Consider the following 19,087-nt stretch of genomic DNA (forward strand, 5'->3'; position numbering starts at 1 on the left):
GGTTGGAACTCGCCAACCGCTGCCGGAACCGAACAGGAAGAAGGAGCCAAGGTAGCAGTTTTGGGACGCTTGCCTAGAGCACCATCATCAGACAAACAGTCGTCAAAAGTGTTATCAAAAGATCTTTTCACCACTTTACTCTATCGGGTATCCATCTCATGCGTGCCTTCTTCCGGGTTTCTGTTAAGTCTGATCACTTATTTTTTAGAAATCCCCTGCTGTTGAGAAGGCACCACAACAGGGGCTGGAGAACTGACTTTAACAGCAAGAGCACTTATAATGTTATCACCCGTGGCTTGGGCTGTAGGAATAGGTGTGTTGTCAGAGGTTATTGGGGATTTTGATGCAAAGAGAAGTTTACAAGATACTCCTGGGGGTCCCAATCTGACCACATTGGGATCATTATTTTCTGACCTTCTAGAGGGAATTTGTGATTTTGTCACTGTGGCAAGCAGCTTCTTCTCATGCTCTCTAGTAGCTAGAGACACCCGATTTTTAAAGTGCGGGGAAGCCTTCAGCCAGGGTCCGTATAACTTTCTCCATTCACTCGCTCATCTTGAATTCTACAATCTCTGTCTGTATGACCCAATCGACCACAATAATAACAAAAATCGCCAAGACGTTCATACTTAAATCCTACCCATTTCTCAGACGAGTTACTGGTAGATATTTTAATTCCTCTACGCAAAGGTTTATCAAGGTCATGGGTGATTTTAATTCTCATAAATTCCTCCCACCCTAAAGGATCATCATCATCAAATTCCAGAAAACCCCCAATACTCTCACCAAGATCATAAGCAAAGGAAGGGTTTCACAATCCAAAGGGCACATCAAGCAGACTCACCCAGATTGGAGTGTTGCGAAAAACAACCTCTGACGGTTGTTCATCAGTTAGTGTTTCACGAAGTAACAGGATGTGATTGCCAAAGGACCAAGGGCACCCTTCAAGGACCCGATTTTTATCCAATTCGCAATAAAACTGGAAAACGAAGAGGTTAGTCTCCACCATACAAATAGAGACAGATTCTTTGAGTCTCCAAATTGACAGTAAGGTCTTCTTCATTGCTTCAAAATTGAAGGGTTTCTCAATTAATAATTTTCCAACCAAGGTGAGATTGATTTGAATTTTCGCACCTTCGTCAGAAATCGCTTCCTCTCCCACCTCAAAAACTTTCTTTTCCTCCTCTGTCAATCTGAGATTCTCCCATTCTTGAACAAGATCGTCCGCCATTGGAATCAAACGAAGGAAACGAAGGAAAAAGCTACGAGAACGATTGCGAAAACTGAACTCTGACAAAACTAACTCGCCCTAGGGAGGGACTCTCGCACTAGAACCCTAGGCGAACTTTTTTGTAATTTAGCTTCTCTATGTTAATAGTATAAATATAATATTATAATTTAAAAACTATGTCTTATCATAAATAAAAATTAAAAATAAAATAAAATGTGATTTAAAAAAAAAAAACTAATTTTGTGAGTCATTGTAAACATATTAGGGTACCGTGTTCCCTTGGCCTAACGCACATACAAGGCGTTCATATGACATCAATACAGTCTATACAGGGTTTTTTTTTTTTAACTTAAAAAAAAATGATTTTATGATACTATATACTTCGTATATCACAAGTTAGCACTGTCAAAAACCGAACCGAACCGGTGAAACCGAACTGTTTCAACCGATCCGAATGAGAACTGAACCGATTAAAAACCGATTTTTTTTGAAACCGAAAACCAACCCGAACCGCATGTTAGTAAAACTGAAACTGAACCGATCCGAGAAAACGTTAAACCGATTAAGAACAGAACCAAATCTAAACCGAACTGAAAAGGAAACCGAACCGAAAATGAACCGAACCGTTTCTAACCCGAAACCATTTAAACTGGCATAAAAACCGCTTACACCGAACTGTTAGCAAACTGCTACTCGTTTGCACCGAACCATTTAAAAACCGAACTGATTGTAAACCGAACTACTTATAAACCGAACCGTTTATGAACCGAACTGCTTATAAACCGAACCGTTTATGAACCAAACCGCTTATAAATCGAACCGTTTACAAGCTTTTTTTGTATGTAATAATAATTTTTTTTTGGTGCACTTTTTTATGTAATTATTTGGATTAAGTATTAGAAATCTTAGAATATATTTAGCATATATTCCATACTTATCAATTTTTCTTGAGACCATATACTTATCATATTAATTGTATATATCTTAGTAACTTAGTTAATACTAAATTCCCTTAGAAATAGCATTTCGTTAGCTAATCCGTGAGTATTGACTTTAATTTGGTTTTTGGGGAATAATCTGCAATTTTGGTTTTTTGGGCAATAACCTACAATTTTTTGGCCTTTTGGGCCTTATTCATCAACATAGCAGTATTCCAGTAGCATAATAGGATTAATAGCATTAACAAGTTATAAAACTTCTAATTCAACAAGTTTCAACTTTTCAAAACCAAAACAAACTAATCCAATCCATACACATAATTAAACAATTTTTAACAACAAAGTAACAAAATCAAACCAACCAATCCATACAAACAAGTTTTAACAACAGAATTGTACAAGTTTTAGCATAACAAGATTAACACCAGCACCACAGTCTACAGCAGAATGGCAGATCAGCAGCACTGCATACTGCAGCAGCAGAATGGCAGAACTGCAGCGATGGAAGAAGAGCAGCAGAACATCAAAATGGAAGAAGAGCAGCAGTAGAATGGAAGAACAACAGCAGAACAGCAAGTCAGCAGCACAGCAAGTCAGCAGAACAGCAGTAAGGAGAAGAAGCAGTCAGCAGTAGCAGCACCCTATACTTATCATTAGTGTAAGAAATGAAGCTACACTTTTCTCACAAAAAAAAAACAAGAAAGCTTGAATTAAGCAACACAATATAAATTAAGCATCAGTAAAATAGCAACATCCATACCTTTCTAATTAGATGCAAAACTTTCATCTATCACCTATTTACCAATTTCAAGGACGTCTTCTTCAATATCACAATCATAACCACGTAACCAATTTTGTGTGGTAACCAACGCCTCAACATTCTTAGGCAAAAGTGCACTCCTATACTTGTTTAAAATACGACCACCCATGCTAAAAGAAGACTCAGAGGCTACCGATGTAATAGGAATGGCCAAAACATCCCTAGCCATAATAGCTAATATGGGGTACACATTAATTTGAGATTCCCAATACTTGAGAACATCATAATTCTGCCCTTCAATTGATGGTTGACGAGGAGTATTCAAATAATTATCAATCTCCATCGATGGTCGATTTAGGCTATCATCAACATCAACATCCTAGAAAAGTGCAAAAAATATGCTTTTATTAAATAATAAAAATTAAGACATATAATTATTATTTTAGTAAACCACAATAAACAGAAAATAATTACCTTGAATATATCATCATCATCCAAGAGACTATTTGATTTATCAACCCCAATAGGGATGGAGGGGGAAACAATTGTACTTGACTTAAAACCGGAACACATAGAAGAATAAAAGTTATACAACTCCAAAAGAGCATCTTTAATCACCTTCGCCTTTTCAACACATGCCTCCTCAACATAAAGCACTTTCAACATATTCGTCAATCGAAATAGCTTATAGCGAGGATCAAGAACAATAGCTATTGAAAGGATCAAACTATAGTCATCCCAATAGCCCTCAAACTTTTCAAGCATAACTTTTGCCATGGGTGCAAGTTTAGGGTCTATATGGGCTTTAGTTATTGTGTGCTCAATTTTCAAAACACTAGCAAAATACAAATTTGCGGTAGGATATTCAGAACCAGAAAATAACATAGTGATTTCATAAAATGGCTTTAGGAAATGACATATTTTTGCAAGGGTATCCCATTCATCATCCGAAAGTTTGAATTCATAACCCATATACTTATCGATAACCACTTTCAAGGCTTCCTTTGCTTCTAAAGCTTTTCGGAGCATCGTATAGGTGGCATTCCAACGAGTCACAACATCAAGACGTAACTTACCGTTAAATAGACAGTTAACCTCAGAAAGAGCATGCTCAAATTGAGTAAGTCTAGAGTCCGAAGAATCAATATATTTACAAACCTCACGCAATTTTTGAACACTACTATCAACTTCTTTCAAACCTCTTTGAACATTAATGTTCAAGACATGAGCTGAACATCGAATATGAAAAAATTTACCATTACAAGGAAGAGGAGAAGTCAACATTAAATCTTTCTTCAAAAGTTTAACCATAACATCCATAGATCGAGCATTATCAACAGTAATTGCAAAAGCTTTACCCTGAAGGTTCCACTCCCCAATAAGTTTAAACACAAATTTTTCTATCTCAACACCAGTATGAGGAGGACCACAATATCTAAAATTCAGAATTTTAGACCTTAGACACCAATTTTTATCAACATAATGTGCAGTTAAAGTGAGATAACCTCGATTAGTGCATGATGTCCACAAGTCACAAGTGAAGCTAACTCTACCTTCAATTCCAGAAAAAGATTGCAACAACAAGGACTTCAACTTATCATGCTCAGCAATACAATATTTCAACATAGTGTTTCTACACACATGCTTCACATTAGGATTCAGATTCGTAAAAACTTCCCTCAGGCCATGATGCTCCACAATATTTAAAGGATAGGAATGCAAAATTATAGCTCTAGCAAGCAATTGTAAATGACGAGTTTGATTAAACGTAGGATCAACAACACTTTCAAGATTTGCAGGATGATGTATATTTTTACCCATGCATGCCTTAGTATGAGCTTTACAAGTGGAAGTACCAGCCTTACCTGGTGCTTTATATTCATTACCGCAAACATTGCATCGCGCATATCTTATCGGAGCAAGACCAACAATCTTATCAAAAAAGGTGTAATGCCTCCACACATCTGATGTTCGTCCACGCTTACTACCACTAGTGGTAGTGACTTGTTGCTGAGAAGAATCTTGATTTTGAATAGTGTTTTGAGAATCTGAAGTTTCTAAATAATCTTGTCTGTCCTCATCATAATTTTCATACCCTTGATCCATTGCTGAAAAAACAGGATCAAAACAACACATTTCAGCCTTATAACAAATAATTGTCCCTATCAATGCTAACACATTTAGGTACTTTTTACACTCTAGTTAAGAGTCGAAAACCCATTACATTGAGATGTACACTTAATAGTGAAACCAACAAATAGAATAGAGAGTGAAAAGTCATTAATCCCATATTATTTTTCTATAAATGCTAATAAACTCATATAATCAAATTTCAGTAGCAACCCATTAATTTTTAACTACTAGAAAATTAAATAAGATGAACCCATATTATATACTATTACCACTAACTTACAATTATACAATTATATACTCATTAAGGGGAATTATAACTATAATAATGCAAAACGTAGTGGACAACTATGTTATATAGTGTGGTAGCTTAGAAAACCTAAATTTTAATGTCAAATTTGATTATTGGTCTTTCACTCTTTCCTGTTCAATTCTTTAATCTTGATTCATTTTGATTGATATGCAAACAATAATGCAAAGCAGTCAAGAAATACAACCGTCAAATACTAACTAACTTAAGATAGACCACTAATCAGAGTTATACAGTAAACCACTAAATTACAATTATACAATTATATACTCATTAAATCAACTACAACTTTAATTCTTCTACTTCATAAATCAGATTAAATCAGTTGCAAGAAGTACGAGGAAGAGAGATATCATACCTGGACAAAAAAAGAGAGGTTTAGAGCAGCAACAACACTGATAAGCGAGGATTAGAGCAGCAACAACACCGATGAGCAGCAACAACGAACGAAAGGCGCCGTGAATGAATTAGGGAGAATTGAAAATGAATGAGAGAGACGACAAACGAAGAGGCGCCGTGAATGAATGAGTGAGATCTGAGAGGAGATGAGAGAGAGAAAGAACTAGGAGGCGTGAAAGTGAAAGTGGAATTAGGGTATCAAAATGGTTGAGATGTAAATCTAACCATTGATTTTTTAATCTATGGTTGAGAATGGTTTTCCGTGTGTGTTGTGGGGAAAAAAAGCTAACCGTAGATTGTTTTTAATCTATGGTTGAGAGTGGTGATCCGTGTGTGTTGTGGGAGAAAAAAATTAACCGTAGATTGTTTTTGATCTATGGTTGAGACTGATTAGATGATGTTTTGTGTGTTGTGTATTCATTTGATCGGGATCAGTCTCCAAGACGCGTATTAAAACATCTACGTAGTATATCTTTATTTTCATACAAGTAACAATTATAAAAACGTTATATTAATAAAATATATAATGATACAAATTTAAAAAGATCACTCATGAAGTCATGAGTCATGACTCATGAGTCATGACTCATGAGTCTCGTGACAAAATTAAGTTTTACTGTTTTATAGATTAGTGGTAATTTATGGTCAATATTTTCAAAGTTTGACCCCAAAAATGACAAAGGGACAAAAAAAAGGGACGGATGGAGTATTAAAATAATAGTTAGAGATGGTGTAGATCATTATACTTAAACTACACGAACAATGATCCTAATTTAATTTAAAACAACAGCTCAAGTTATTGATCCAATCAAAATAATGTTCACTAATTTATAACTTTGTACTAATACATACGAAGTATTTAACTATGAGATGGTTAGATGTTATGCGTTAATGTGTACATACGATCGATTGAACTAATCAATATTACCTTGTTAATAAATCATTAATGTTTTCTTTCATTACACAAATCAAACTACTTTGTAATATCTTCATAATTTCATGAAAATATATAAAGATAAACGAGCCATAATTATCAGTCTTGTTGATTAATCAAGTATCGAATTACCAAATTGCAAATTTCCATTTAATAAGAACTCATCAAATCATGACTTTGACACTAGTATTTAAATGATTAAATAAGAAACATATAACAACCTAGTTGTAAAACAATAATACATTAATTCACTAACTTTTATAATCTACTTCGTAATACACTAGTAAGATCAATATGACTAAACTTGAAACAGAACATGATATATATTTATAAAATCAATGTGAATTTGTTTATAATATGATGCCTAAATATGAAATGATGAAGTTTTTACTTTATATAAAACTTGTTAACCAGCAAATACTATCAAATTTCAAACCAAAACCATTTAACTGCCCAAATCCAAACGACTCGATAAACAATTGATTTTTTGAAACCGAAAACCGACCCGAATCGTAATTTAGTAAACTCGGAATGGAACCGATCCGAATAACATTAAACCGCAGAAGAACCGAACTAGTTATAAATTGAACCAAAAAAGAACCGGATCAATTATAAACTGAACCGAAAAAAACCGAACCAGTTATAAACCGAACCATAAAAGAACCGAACTGTTTCCAACCCGAAACCGCTTCCAACCCGAAACTGTTTGAACCGGGATAAAAACTGTTTACACCAAACCATTAACAAACCGCAACCCGTTTGCATCGAACCGTTTACTACCCGGACTGTTTACAACCCGAACCGAATTAAAACCGATCAAGATTAAACCGAAACCGAATCGAACCGATAAATATTTAAACCGAACTAAAACCGACCCGCGAGACACTTAAACCGATTTAATACCGACCCGATTTAATACCGAATCGATTTCAAACCGAACCAAACCCGAACTGTCAAACCGTTTGACAGTGCTATCACAAGTATATATATTAATACATATAAACAAACATTTTAACAAAGAAGCAAAATCAGGCCATGCAACCTATAAGTGAAGTAGTGACCACTGCAACATTGTTGTATACTTCGGCCCTGTTCTAATACGATTATTTTCAGTTCACTTCAGTTCAGCTCTAATTAGTTCAGTTCTGTTCTGTTCAGCTCTAATAAGTTCAGTTCATTTCAGCTCAATTCAGTCAATGAGAACAGGCCGGAAATCGTATAGTATATGCTAGCATGGAGATCCATCATGTGCATTTACATTCTACTTCTTCTCCAACAACAACAACTACCTGGAATATATAGCTAGTCAAACAATAACGGCAATTGCAGTAGTTTTTAATCTTTCTGAACATCAGCTACAACTCAAATAACTTTATAATACATGTGTTAATCACATGGATATTCATATATCAGGTAAAATAAATTTGACTTTTCATTTTTTTTATTACAATTATAAATTTGACTTTCGTTTGCAAACATTTTCATTGGCATTAAAAATAAGTCTAAGATCTAATGTAAGGTTAATATAAGCTGTATGTAATATGATCTTTAAAAAAAAAAAACAATAAACAAAAAAGTTGTAAATAAAATGTAATATTCTTCATTTGAATAACAGATTGACTAGAAATATAAGCTAATCATAGTTCATATATAATTAAATAGGCATTCCTAAAAGTAGGGTGACATGCAATAATTCTAGTTTTTAGGGCGTTTGATTTAAAATTAATCACAGCTAGGTTAGATACATTAGGAATAAACCGATGTTTAAGGTAGCTATAATTTTGCAGGGGATCTGACTTATTTGAACCCAAGATGTGCTCCATACTAGGTAGCTTTTCATAAATTTGGAAATTTTTGTGGGACTGTAAGTGAATATCTTGGGACTATTCACTAATCCAAGACCAGATCAAATTAGATAGGACTCAATGGCTGAATATTTAAAATTCAAGAGTTAGAGGTTTAACTAAATTCCAATTAATATCGGCTTGTTTTAAGTACCTAACATAAAAATAAATACTTCCTCCGTTAACTATTATTTGCAACATATACTATAAATGAATGTTAAGTATTATGTGCAACAAATGTTTTCTTTCTTTTTTAGGTTATCATTTGATTCATTTCTCTCTATCTCTCTCCTCATCACATGCACCAACTTTTTCTCTCTCTATTTTACACTCACAAACAAATTTTGCTTAGGAGTCCGCAAACATCCCCTTTGTAGCAAATAATAGTTAACGGAGGAAGTAAATAAATATACAGTGCATAATATAAGAATATTTATATCATATTGAAGATAAAATCATTATACAAGTTTCATTCATAATATTAAACAAAAAAACCAGGCTTATTTTAAAGGGGTTGTGGATTATTAGACTGAATTGAATAATCAATTTTTTTTTAAAAAAATAAAATCTTGACCTAGAGACTGGATCGGTTCTCTTTGCTCCGGTTTGATCTAAGGTCTTCCCGGTCTAGAGACTGGAGTGGTTCTCTTTGCTTCTAGCCAATGTTTGAACTCCTCTATAATACCTTATAAAACTTTTTTGTATTGAGGTATAGAGGTTATAAATGTTATACTCGATCTCCACATATAAGTCTCCAAAAACTCCAAGCATAATATAACGAGTCACTAAAAAACTAAAACAGGTGGCATACATATTATGTTACATACTCTTTAGTGTATTCCATATCATTGCGGCTTCATGTTCTATTGATTTTACCCTATCATATGCTTTTAAACAGCATAAATCTCATGTTAGATCTTAATCGAATAAGAAAATGTAGTCTAATTCTAATCATCTTACTACATTATAGGAACAAAAGAAACTTCGTCCATGTTGCATTATTATTTAATTGGTATCTTGAATAAACAAAATTCTTATGCTTGCTCTTCCAAGCATATATAAGTGATGCATTCTCAAAGGACTAAACCACCAAATATTGCTCATATTACAAAAACAAATCATTATAATTGAGCAACATACTAACTAGTTTAGTACTAAAGAAGTGAAGAGAGCGTTCAATAAATATAATGAGTCTTCCAACTTTTGCTACATTATTACTTAAGGCAACTACCATATTGCTCATCTTGGTATTGAGCCATGTTGGTGAGAGTCATGCTTCCAAATTGCCAAAGCGTTCTAGGTTAGGTCATCGCGGTACATTTGATGGTCAAGCAACATTAGAGGGTCGTAAACATTCACGTATTTTACATTCTTCACTAGAAGACGACAATTCTTTCCCGTTCACTCCATTTACCCCCTTTACTCCTTTTAGTCCATTTAGTCCTATGAGCCCTTTACCTACGAATCCGTCAAGTCCTTCAAGTCCGAAACCAATTTATTCGAATACTCCATCGAGGCCTTCGGGTTTGCAAGTAGGCTTCTATAAGGGTTTATGTCCTAAACGAAATGTTGACATTGAGGCTACCATAACTATAAAAGTCCAAGAACTTTTTCGTAAGGATGCAACTCTTCTTCCGGCTCTCCTTCGCATGCAATTTCATGATTGCTTTGTCCATGTAAGTATTTTTTTTTTAATCAAACCTAGCGCAATATTTGTAGTATAGTAGCTAATTGTACATGAGATTTCGTTTTAATATATAGATATGGTTTATTTAACGAGTTGGTTCTTTTCTCAGGGGTGTGATGCATCAATTTTAATTAATGGACCATCATCTGAGAAAACTGCGGGTCCTAATTTGAGTGTTAGAGGGTACGAGTTTATTGATACTTTGAAGGGTGTGGCTGAAGCAGAATGTCCTGAAGTCGTCTCTTGTGCTGACATTATTGCAATTGCAACAACAGAACTTATTAAGCTGGTAAATTAATAATCATGTTCTAAACTTACATCCTCATTCTTTGCCCTTATAATTTAGTAAATTAAACTTAATGTTTATTATTTCTAGTGAATAACATTTTTAATCAAATTATGGATCTACCTAAATAGGGTGGTGGGCCAGTATATTCTGTACAAACCGGACGAAGAGATGGACTCGTATCTAACGCCCGAGATGTGAGAATTCCAAACCCATCCGGATCTGCTACCGAAAGTATCTTAGCCTTTAAGGAAAAAAAATTTACTCCCGAAGAAATGGTGCTTCTTTTTGGTATAGTTGTAATTTTTCTCATTTTTTTTCTATTTTATGAATCAACCATTTAATAATTATTGGAAATAATCAAGAATTCTTATAAATGTGTAATTCATTGAATTAGGTGGTGGACACACTATTGGAAAATCACACTGTTCATTCTTCCAAGATCGACTTTATGAAGGTACTAGCCAATTTGACCTAAATATGGACTCAAACCTTCGTCAACAACTAAGTCGTACTTGCCCCCGAGGCACAAGAACAAATAACTTTGCATTTTTGGACCAAAATCTACAAAGCTCGAACAAATTTGACAACTCTTACTTTGATCAACTCCTCAAAGGACGAGGAATCTTACCAATAGATCAAGCCTTGTCACGACATCCTTTAACAAGTGGCTTTGTTCGGCAATTTGCTCAAAATGGTGCTCTATTCAATACCAAATTTGTAAGAGCTATGATTAAAATGCAAGCCCTTGATGTCCTCCTAGGTGATCAAGGACAGATTAGGAAGGTTTGTAGTAAAGTCAACTAAGTCTCGCGCATTTTTATAGCACGGAATATAATAATAAGTGCCGAGAATGTCTCAATTCTCTTTGCGCAAAGAGTGTATCCCTAAATTGTTTGATTTAAATTGTCTCTAGTATATTTGGGCTCTTTTTGAGTTTTAAATCCTTTTTTCTTTTAAAGGAAAACTCCTTTGTGTATTAAGCTTTAAACTTTAATTCTTTTTTGAAAGGGTAATGGTCAATTTAGGTGATTTATATGCTAAACTAGCTACTTCAGTAATCGTGACTTAGGTTGGCAAAGTATAGTCAATCAAGTGCATGCACTACATTAGAGAAATTTAGAAATTTTGACAATTACCACCTTTATTATGTCCAATTTAGCAGTTACCACATTCTATTTTTTTTTTTTTTTTTTTTTTTTTGAAAATTACCACCTTTTATTTTCAAAAACATCAAAAGTTACCACCTTCTTGCCTCCCAATTCAACTACCACATGACGTCATTTTGGGCCCATTCTTTACCTTACCTCCCTATTTCCCTCCCATTTCTCATTCCTATTTGGATTCTCATCTCCTCTTTCACTTTTTTTTTCCCTCAAACCACCAATAATTGTTCGACAATTTTGATTTGGAGCACTGAATTGAAGTGTTTCTGATTTTTTGGGGGAAAAAAGTGAAAGGGGGGAGGGGGGTGAGAATCGAGTTAGGAATGAGAAATGTGAGGGATATAGGGAGGGAAGGAAAAGAATGGGCCTAAAATGACGTCATGTGGTAGTTGGGAGGCAAGAAGGTGGTAACTTTTGATGTTTTTGAAAATAGAAGGTGGTAATTTTCAAAAAAAAAAAAAGAAGGTGGTAATTGCTAAAATGGACATAATAGAAGGTGTTAATTGTCAAAATTCCAAAATTAAGGCCGTTAAATGGGCTAAAACCCAATAATCTCTACCTTTGACTATATTTTATACGCAACTATTAGGTACGGCAGTTCGCACCCAATATTTCGTTCAGCAACCCTTTCCCCTTCAAACACAACTACCCATTCAATTCATTTCAATTTTCAAAGAAATAAAGGATTTTAGGGCACACAAATCACAAAATAACATTGATACACTTGAATCATCCAACCAAATTGAAGAAATTGATGCATTTACTTAATCAATCAAAAACCCCTCAAAATGAAGATGACGATGTATTTGCGGTGATACGGTGCGATTTGCGGCTGGTGATGCAGTGGTTGGTGGGTTTGGCTGGTGATGCGGTGGTTGGTGATTTGCTGCTAGGATGCGGTGGTTGGTGGGTTTTGCTGAGATGAGGTGATTTGCGGCGTATGTTCTTGCTCAATATCACGATTTGCCTCAGGGAAGGAGAAAGAGATAGTGGCCCCAATCACACAACTAATATATAAAGCTAAACTTTTAGTCATGCCACGAGACAACGACACTTGGCATTCCAACTTTTCGTCAAGTGTCGCGCCACGTTGGATATATTTAGATAATATAGGCTTCATAGGATAAAAAAAAAATTAGTTTAGAATTCTATTTTCAATCAAATTTGGACAGAATTTTACGATAAAATTGTTAGTTGAGAATTTTATTTTCAATAAAATACAAATATTTCATATGTATAAATTGAATTAAAATTTTATTCAAAAAAAATATTAGATTATAACTCTAAGAAAAATACCAATATTATTATTAGTCATTTACATGCCTATTACGTAGTTTAAATCGTCACAAAAGTACATCAATTCCTAACTAATTTGTATTAGAGATATATTTTAAAATTTGACACATAAATTAAAATTTTATCTCAAAATTCAATAAACAACTCGGGCGTTGCACGGGGCATAAAACTAGTTTCTATAATATTTTTATAGAATTAAAATTATTTTATTGAACTGAAATTAATTTTACTCTGTGTTTATTTAAGTGTTATATATAAACATTTTGCACTATATACTTAAACCACTTTAACCAATGTTATCGATTCATTTATAAGACAAATTTAATCGTGTGGGTGCTTGTTAGAATAGTCTTCAAATATAATTTTTTTAATAATTTATATATTTTGTTTAATAATTAAAGAACAATTGGTCAAATTTTGCATTGACATGCCTAATTAAAATGGGGCACTAAAAATAAAAATAGAGGAAATTTTTTTTCAACAAAATTAGTTCATTAATAAGAATCCATACGACATCTATAAATGAAATATAAATTAACAAATGCATAAATAAAATAGAATCAACTAAAGGTTCCTTTCTTCAAATCTACGATCGTTGAATAGATGTTGCACTGTGGTACATATCTCGTACATATCGCTGAAATATGCAGCCTTTTCAAAGAGACAGTCTAACGATTTATTTTATAAGCCCTAATTCACATATAAACTCTAGCAAAAGACAAACAACTATACTAACAAAAAATAACGAGTCCGCCATTGAGAGACGAGTGAATATCTATATTACTTGTGTAGATATATAGAAAACTAAAAATTAAAGTTACATAAAAACAAGATAAAGGGTCGAAAATAGTCTAATTTCAAGAGAAATTAGACTATTTCAGGCTTAACGACAAACAATTTATAAAATTCTAAAAGAGAGGACAAGAGGAGAAAGGAGAGGATAGGGAAGAGGGAATTACAGGGAAGTAAAGTATTATTTGACTAGCTAATTATTTTGACTTAACAAAATATCTTATATCATTAATTATAGTTTTATGAAGATTATTGTAATACACTCAATACAAAGTACACCCAAAAGTGTTTCTTGCACATTTGCTAATTATTTGTTAAATTAACAGTATTTATCAAAAATATGCAAAAAATAATCTTAGGTACACATTACACCCCAAGTAAATATAAGAATTTTTGTCACCTTTCTCAATTTCATTTTTTCCCAATTTACATACACCATATTAACTAATTGTACTTAGAATTGTATCAATGTGTAGTTTTCAAACAATTACAAAATAGAGAGAGTGTAATCTTTCATATCATGCTTTAAATATTAACTAGGTTAGGTCCCCTGCCATGCATGATGTTCTTCATAATTTATCATTAGTTTAATACTATACTCAATATTTTTGATATTATCAAAGTTATCATTAAAAGAGTGTTTGTAATTTTTACTTAAAATTATTGAATATATACATACTATTTTTCTTAAATTAAAACATTAGAGTACTTGAATGAAATATGTTTTATGATTGTTTGAATTTTTTTTTTTTAGAAAAAATATTTCGTATTTGATTCTTTAGTCATTTAAAAAAAACGAAATTTAATTTAGCCTAAGTCTAGTATAGAAAGTAGAGAAGATTGTTGAAAAAGACAAAAAAAATAAAAATAAAAATAAAATAAAAAACTCTTGCTAAGATTGATTTGCTACATAAATTCTTGTTATAATTATTTTGCTACCATTATGGCTATTTACATTTTACTTAATTGTTTTTAACTTGATTAGAAATTTTTGCCCAAAATAAGCTTTCAATTTAAAAAAAAATAAAAAACAAAACTAAGAACGCACCAGAAAACGACATGTGTCATTGATGGTGTGTCTTTTAGTATATAGTTATCGATTTACACGGTAAATAAAAGATATATTATTTAATAAAAACGATTGACTCAATCAAAAAAAAAGTTATATCCTAACACATTAGCTATATTATCAATGACAATTAGGCCCCGTTCAGTTCACCTTAAAAAAATAATATTAAGTAAAAATAATTTCAGTTCAGTAAAATTAATTTTAGTTCAGTAAAAATAATTTCAGTTCAGTAAAAATCAGTAACTCTAAAGAAGAAATATAATAGATAATCAGTAAAAATAATTTCAATTCAGTAAAAATAATTTCAGTTCAGCAAAACTAATTTCAGTTCTGTAAAAATAATTTCAGTTCATCAAAAATAAGGCGAAGAGATCATGGCCTTATTCTATTGTAATGTACTATGTAACTCACTTAAAGTCAACATGGTCAAATGCTGGATAAATTAGGAATTGAATAACAAAAAGCTCTGATTTTGATCAAATGGACTAAAGCCTAAAGTTAATACTCCGCACAAAATTTATTTATATCCATATCTAAACTTGTAGAAAGGATTAATACTGCAATAAACAATATTTTAATCTAAAAATAACAAACTTAATTCATGTCCAAAAAAATACCTTAATAAAAAACATATTTGTATTTTCCAAACTTTATTAGTGTAAGATGTACTATTTTCCCAATCAACTAATTTTGCGTGGACCTGGTCCACAAATCCACAATAATATTATTGTGCACATGAGGTTTATATACACATGATGCTATATTGAACATATTGACTCTAATTTTAACATAGTAACCTTATTTTTAACATAGTAATCTTTATTAAAACTTGTGTGACCTTTAATGTTATTGTGAATCTAAAGTATGAGTTATGTTGAACATAGTGACCCTGATTTTAACATAGTGACCTTCATTATTCATATTGACCAATATATTAAAATTTTCATAAAAAAAAAATAAATAAATAACCTCGTATAGCTTTTGTAATGTCATAATGACTTTTATTTCAACATAATAACCTTTATTTTAATATAAAAACTTTTTAAGGTCACTTGAGAGGTCAACGTCGGAGAAAACAACCAAATATTGCCAGATTCCGACCTCAAGGCCCCCCTAAACAACAAAAGAAACTTATAAGGCCCTTTAGACAACTTTAAACATATAAGGTCCTTACAAACAAATTTTCCCATAAACAATTATATAATGGTATAAAATAACATTAGAAAGGAGATAATAATGAACCAAATTTTATTCATATTTTTTGTCAAACACATAGAAACAAAGCATGATTATGCTTTACATTTTATGGTCTATTTTCGGTAACAGGTAGAGCATGGAGAGACTTGATGAAACCATCCAACTCTTCCTTGGATAGCTCTTCAATCCTTAGCTTTTCTCACCCCGTGAAATCAAATGGTGTAAGTTACTCATCTTCGCCTCATGATCTTCTTTTTTCATCTCATCTAAAAATTTCTTAACTGCTCTTTGTCCTAATTTAATCATCATAGCCCTTTCAGAGTCAATTTTTGGACTAGACATGGTTGAACTTAATTAGAAAAAGTGTTTTGTAAGAAATTTGGTATGTGTTTATTGTTTTAGCAATTTATGCAATTTATATATAGCTAGAGATTTAGAGGCAGGAAATTCAAGTAATGGTGGTAACATAAAACATGTGAGGGAAATCATGATTTATAAAACATGTGAGGGAAATCATGATTTTGTTACCAAAATTTCAAGATCTGTGAGCTAATTAGATAACGTGTAAGATAGTATTGTGTATAAGGTTTACATCTTGTCAAGGTAGAATAATTTCATGTCAAAGGATCAATTTAACAAAAAAAACCTAAGTTGTTTTGTGTTAGAGGACCAAGCCCATTCAACCAAATTTGCAATGGACAAAAAACCTAAGTTGTTTTGTGTTAGAGGGCTACAAGCCCATCCAACCAAATTTTGCAATGGGTATGAGGAGGCCCATGCTAATTGTTAGAGGACCAACTCAACAAATGGGTAAGAGGATTTAAAATTTTACACTATACCCTGGTGTAGCTTCCGCTACCTACACCCCCTCCCCAAGTGACGTGATTTGGTCCTTTTTTGTGTTTACTTCTTTTTTTTCTTTTTTAGTTGTTTACCATTGCAAGTTAATTCTGTTTTGAGTTTCAATTCCATGTAAAAATTATTGTACTCGTATAAAATAAAGAGTGTGAAGAGATTACCATGGTATCAATTATAATAAAGCAATTGATGATCCTTTGTTTCAAAAAACTAAAAAAGCAATTAATGATCCTAACTCACAAGCAATAAACTCAATAAGAAAATTGCAAGCCTAATCGAAGCAATTACAAACAAACTGCAGTTGTTATGGCAGCGGTGGTGGCGAGATGATGGTGGTTATTGTGGCAGCGGCGACATCGAGACAACAATGGTCGTGGGGCAATGAGGCAACAGTGGTTATTGTGGCTTAATTAGTTGACTGGGTTAGAGAGGGAAAGTACAAAGGATTAAGAAGCAAGGAAAATATAAAGAAGCTCAAATCAACATTGGTAAAGCTTGCTTTCTGATTTTAATGAGAAGTGTATAATTTTTAATTTTTTTTACAGATATTATACTCGTATAATTTTATACTTGAACATATAATGTTTTAAAAATGAACATATATATTTAATAGTTGTAAATGAACATACAATTATTTATAATTGAACATATAATATTTCCAAAATAATGAACATATTTATTTAATGGTTGTAAATGAACATACAATTATTAATAATTGAACATATAATATTTCAAAAATGAACATATTTAATTAATATTTGTAATTGAACATATAATATTTCAAAACTGAACATATTTATTTAATAGTTGTAAATGAACATATAATTATTTATAATTGAACATTTAATTAAGGAGCATTGTTATAGATGAAAAATGTATAAAATTTATAATTCTTCTGCTTGTTATTGAAAATTTTTGAAGGTAGCACACACTCCTTATTGCAATTGTAAGAATCATTTCCATGACAACTACAATATAGCACACACTCTTATTGAAATTCCTTATTAAAATTGTAAAAATAACTACTTCATGATATAATTGGGTGCTTTAGTTAGTAGTATAAAAATGAACTTTTAAGTATATGCACATGTTCATTTAAAATTAATGCATTTACTTGTTAAAAATGAAACGATCATGAATAAGAATGAAAATGAACATTTATCAATATGTAAATTAACATTTGTATATAATGAAAATGAACATTTATCAATACGTAAATTAACATTTATCATTTATTAAAATGTGAATGACGTTATACTAACCTATGAATGAACATTTAACAAAATGAAAATGAACATTTATTTTTAAAAAAAAATAAAAATAAAGAAATAATAATAAAAAAAAAAACTACGAACTATAATCTTTGTTTCTCTTCTCTGCAATGGTTTCCTTCGCTATGCAAACAAAACTGAAGAATAACTGATATAATTTACTAGTTTTTCAATAAAAATTACTAAGAGTATAGTATAATACTTACATTGATATACAATTTTCATGGTTGATGTTTCGAACTTTCGATTACATTTTCGAAATACATTGCAACAAAAAAATTTGTAAAATCTAGGGTTTATACTCTTTTTCATTCCAAATTTAAACAAAATAACTTACTTTTTTAGATTTTGCGCCTTGTTTTATTGAATTTCATAGTGCTTAAAGATTTTTTTGTTATAATTTAAAACAATTTTGCAATTGAAACTTTTGATGAGAGAGAAACTTGCAGAGAAATGGATGTGGAGAGAGAAAATGTAAAAAAGGGTGAGGAGAGATAAATTGAAAGTTAGTGGAGGGTGTGGGTAGTACCCTAAATGACGCGTTTAGAGAGGGGTGTAGGGTGTCCTACCTACATTACGGTCTAGTGTTCACTAATTATATGAGGATCAATTCAATCAAAAGCAAGGGTGAGCCATGGAGGGGGGGGGGGGGGGGCTGGTGAAGGCCCGGCCCCCCATGGCCCAATTGACGGTTGTTGTATTTTTAAGGTTGGCCCCCATAGATATATACAATAAAGGTGGACTTATATATAACTTTCTAGTGTATAGCTTAGTGGTTAGAGAGGAATATGTAGCTTTATTACATGTTGGTATGGTGTTTAATCTTTATGGGTGTCACTTTTATGTTTTTTTTAATTATTCTTTTTTTTTTTACGGCAATCTTTTACTTTTTTTTCCTCACTTTTTTTTAAGGGAATTT

The 19,087-nt window shown here is 32.2% G+C and overlaps 1 protein-coding gene across 1 annotated transcript; it reads left to right on the plus strand.

The window, feature by feature from the left end:
- The first annotated feature begins 9,660 nt into the window (after positions 1–9,660).
- LOC110720089 (peroxidase 57-like) lies at positions 9,661–11,548 on the plus strand. The gene is made up of 4 exons (XM_021899089.1): positions 9,661–10,222; positions 10,343–10,522; positions 10,651–10,810; positions 10,917–11,548. Exons 1-4 carry the CDS (start codon positions 9,734–9,736, stop codon positions 11,324–11,326), a joined length of 1,239 nt encoding a protein of 412 aa, XP_021754781.1. The 5' UTR covers positions 9,661–9,733; the 3' UTR covers positions 11,327–11,548.
- The last annotated feature ends 7,539 nt before the right edge of the window (positions 11,549–19,087 follow it).

Source organism: Chenopodium quinoa, unplaced genomic scaffold, assembly GCF_001683475.1.
Source record: "Chenopodium quinoa cultivar QQ74 unplaced genomic scaffold, ASM168347v1, whole genome shotgun sequence".
Taxonomy (NCBI): Eukaryota; Viridiplantae; Streptophyta; class Magnoliopsida; order Caryophyllales; family Amaranthaceae; genus Chenopodium; species Chenopodium quinoa.

Coding starts and splice junctions, on each gene's coding strand:
- LOC110720089 (XM_021899089.1), top strand. CDS start 9,734: ATGAGTCTTCCAACTTTTGCTACATTATTACTTAAGGCAACTACCATA. Junction 10,223..10,342: donor TTCATGATTGCTTTGTCCAT/GTAAGTATTTTT, acceptor TTCTTTTCTCAG/GGGTGTGATGCATCAATTTT. Junction 10,523..10,650: donor CAACAGAACTTATTAAGCTG/GTAAATTAATAA, acceptor CTACCTAAATAG/GGTGGTGGGCCAGTATATTC.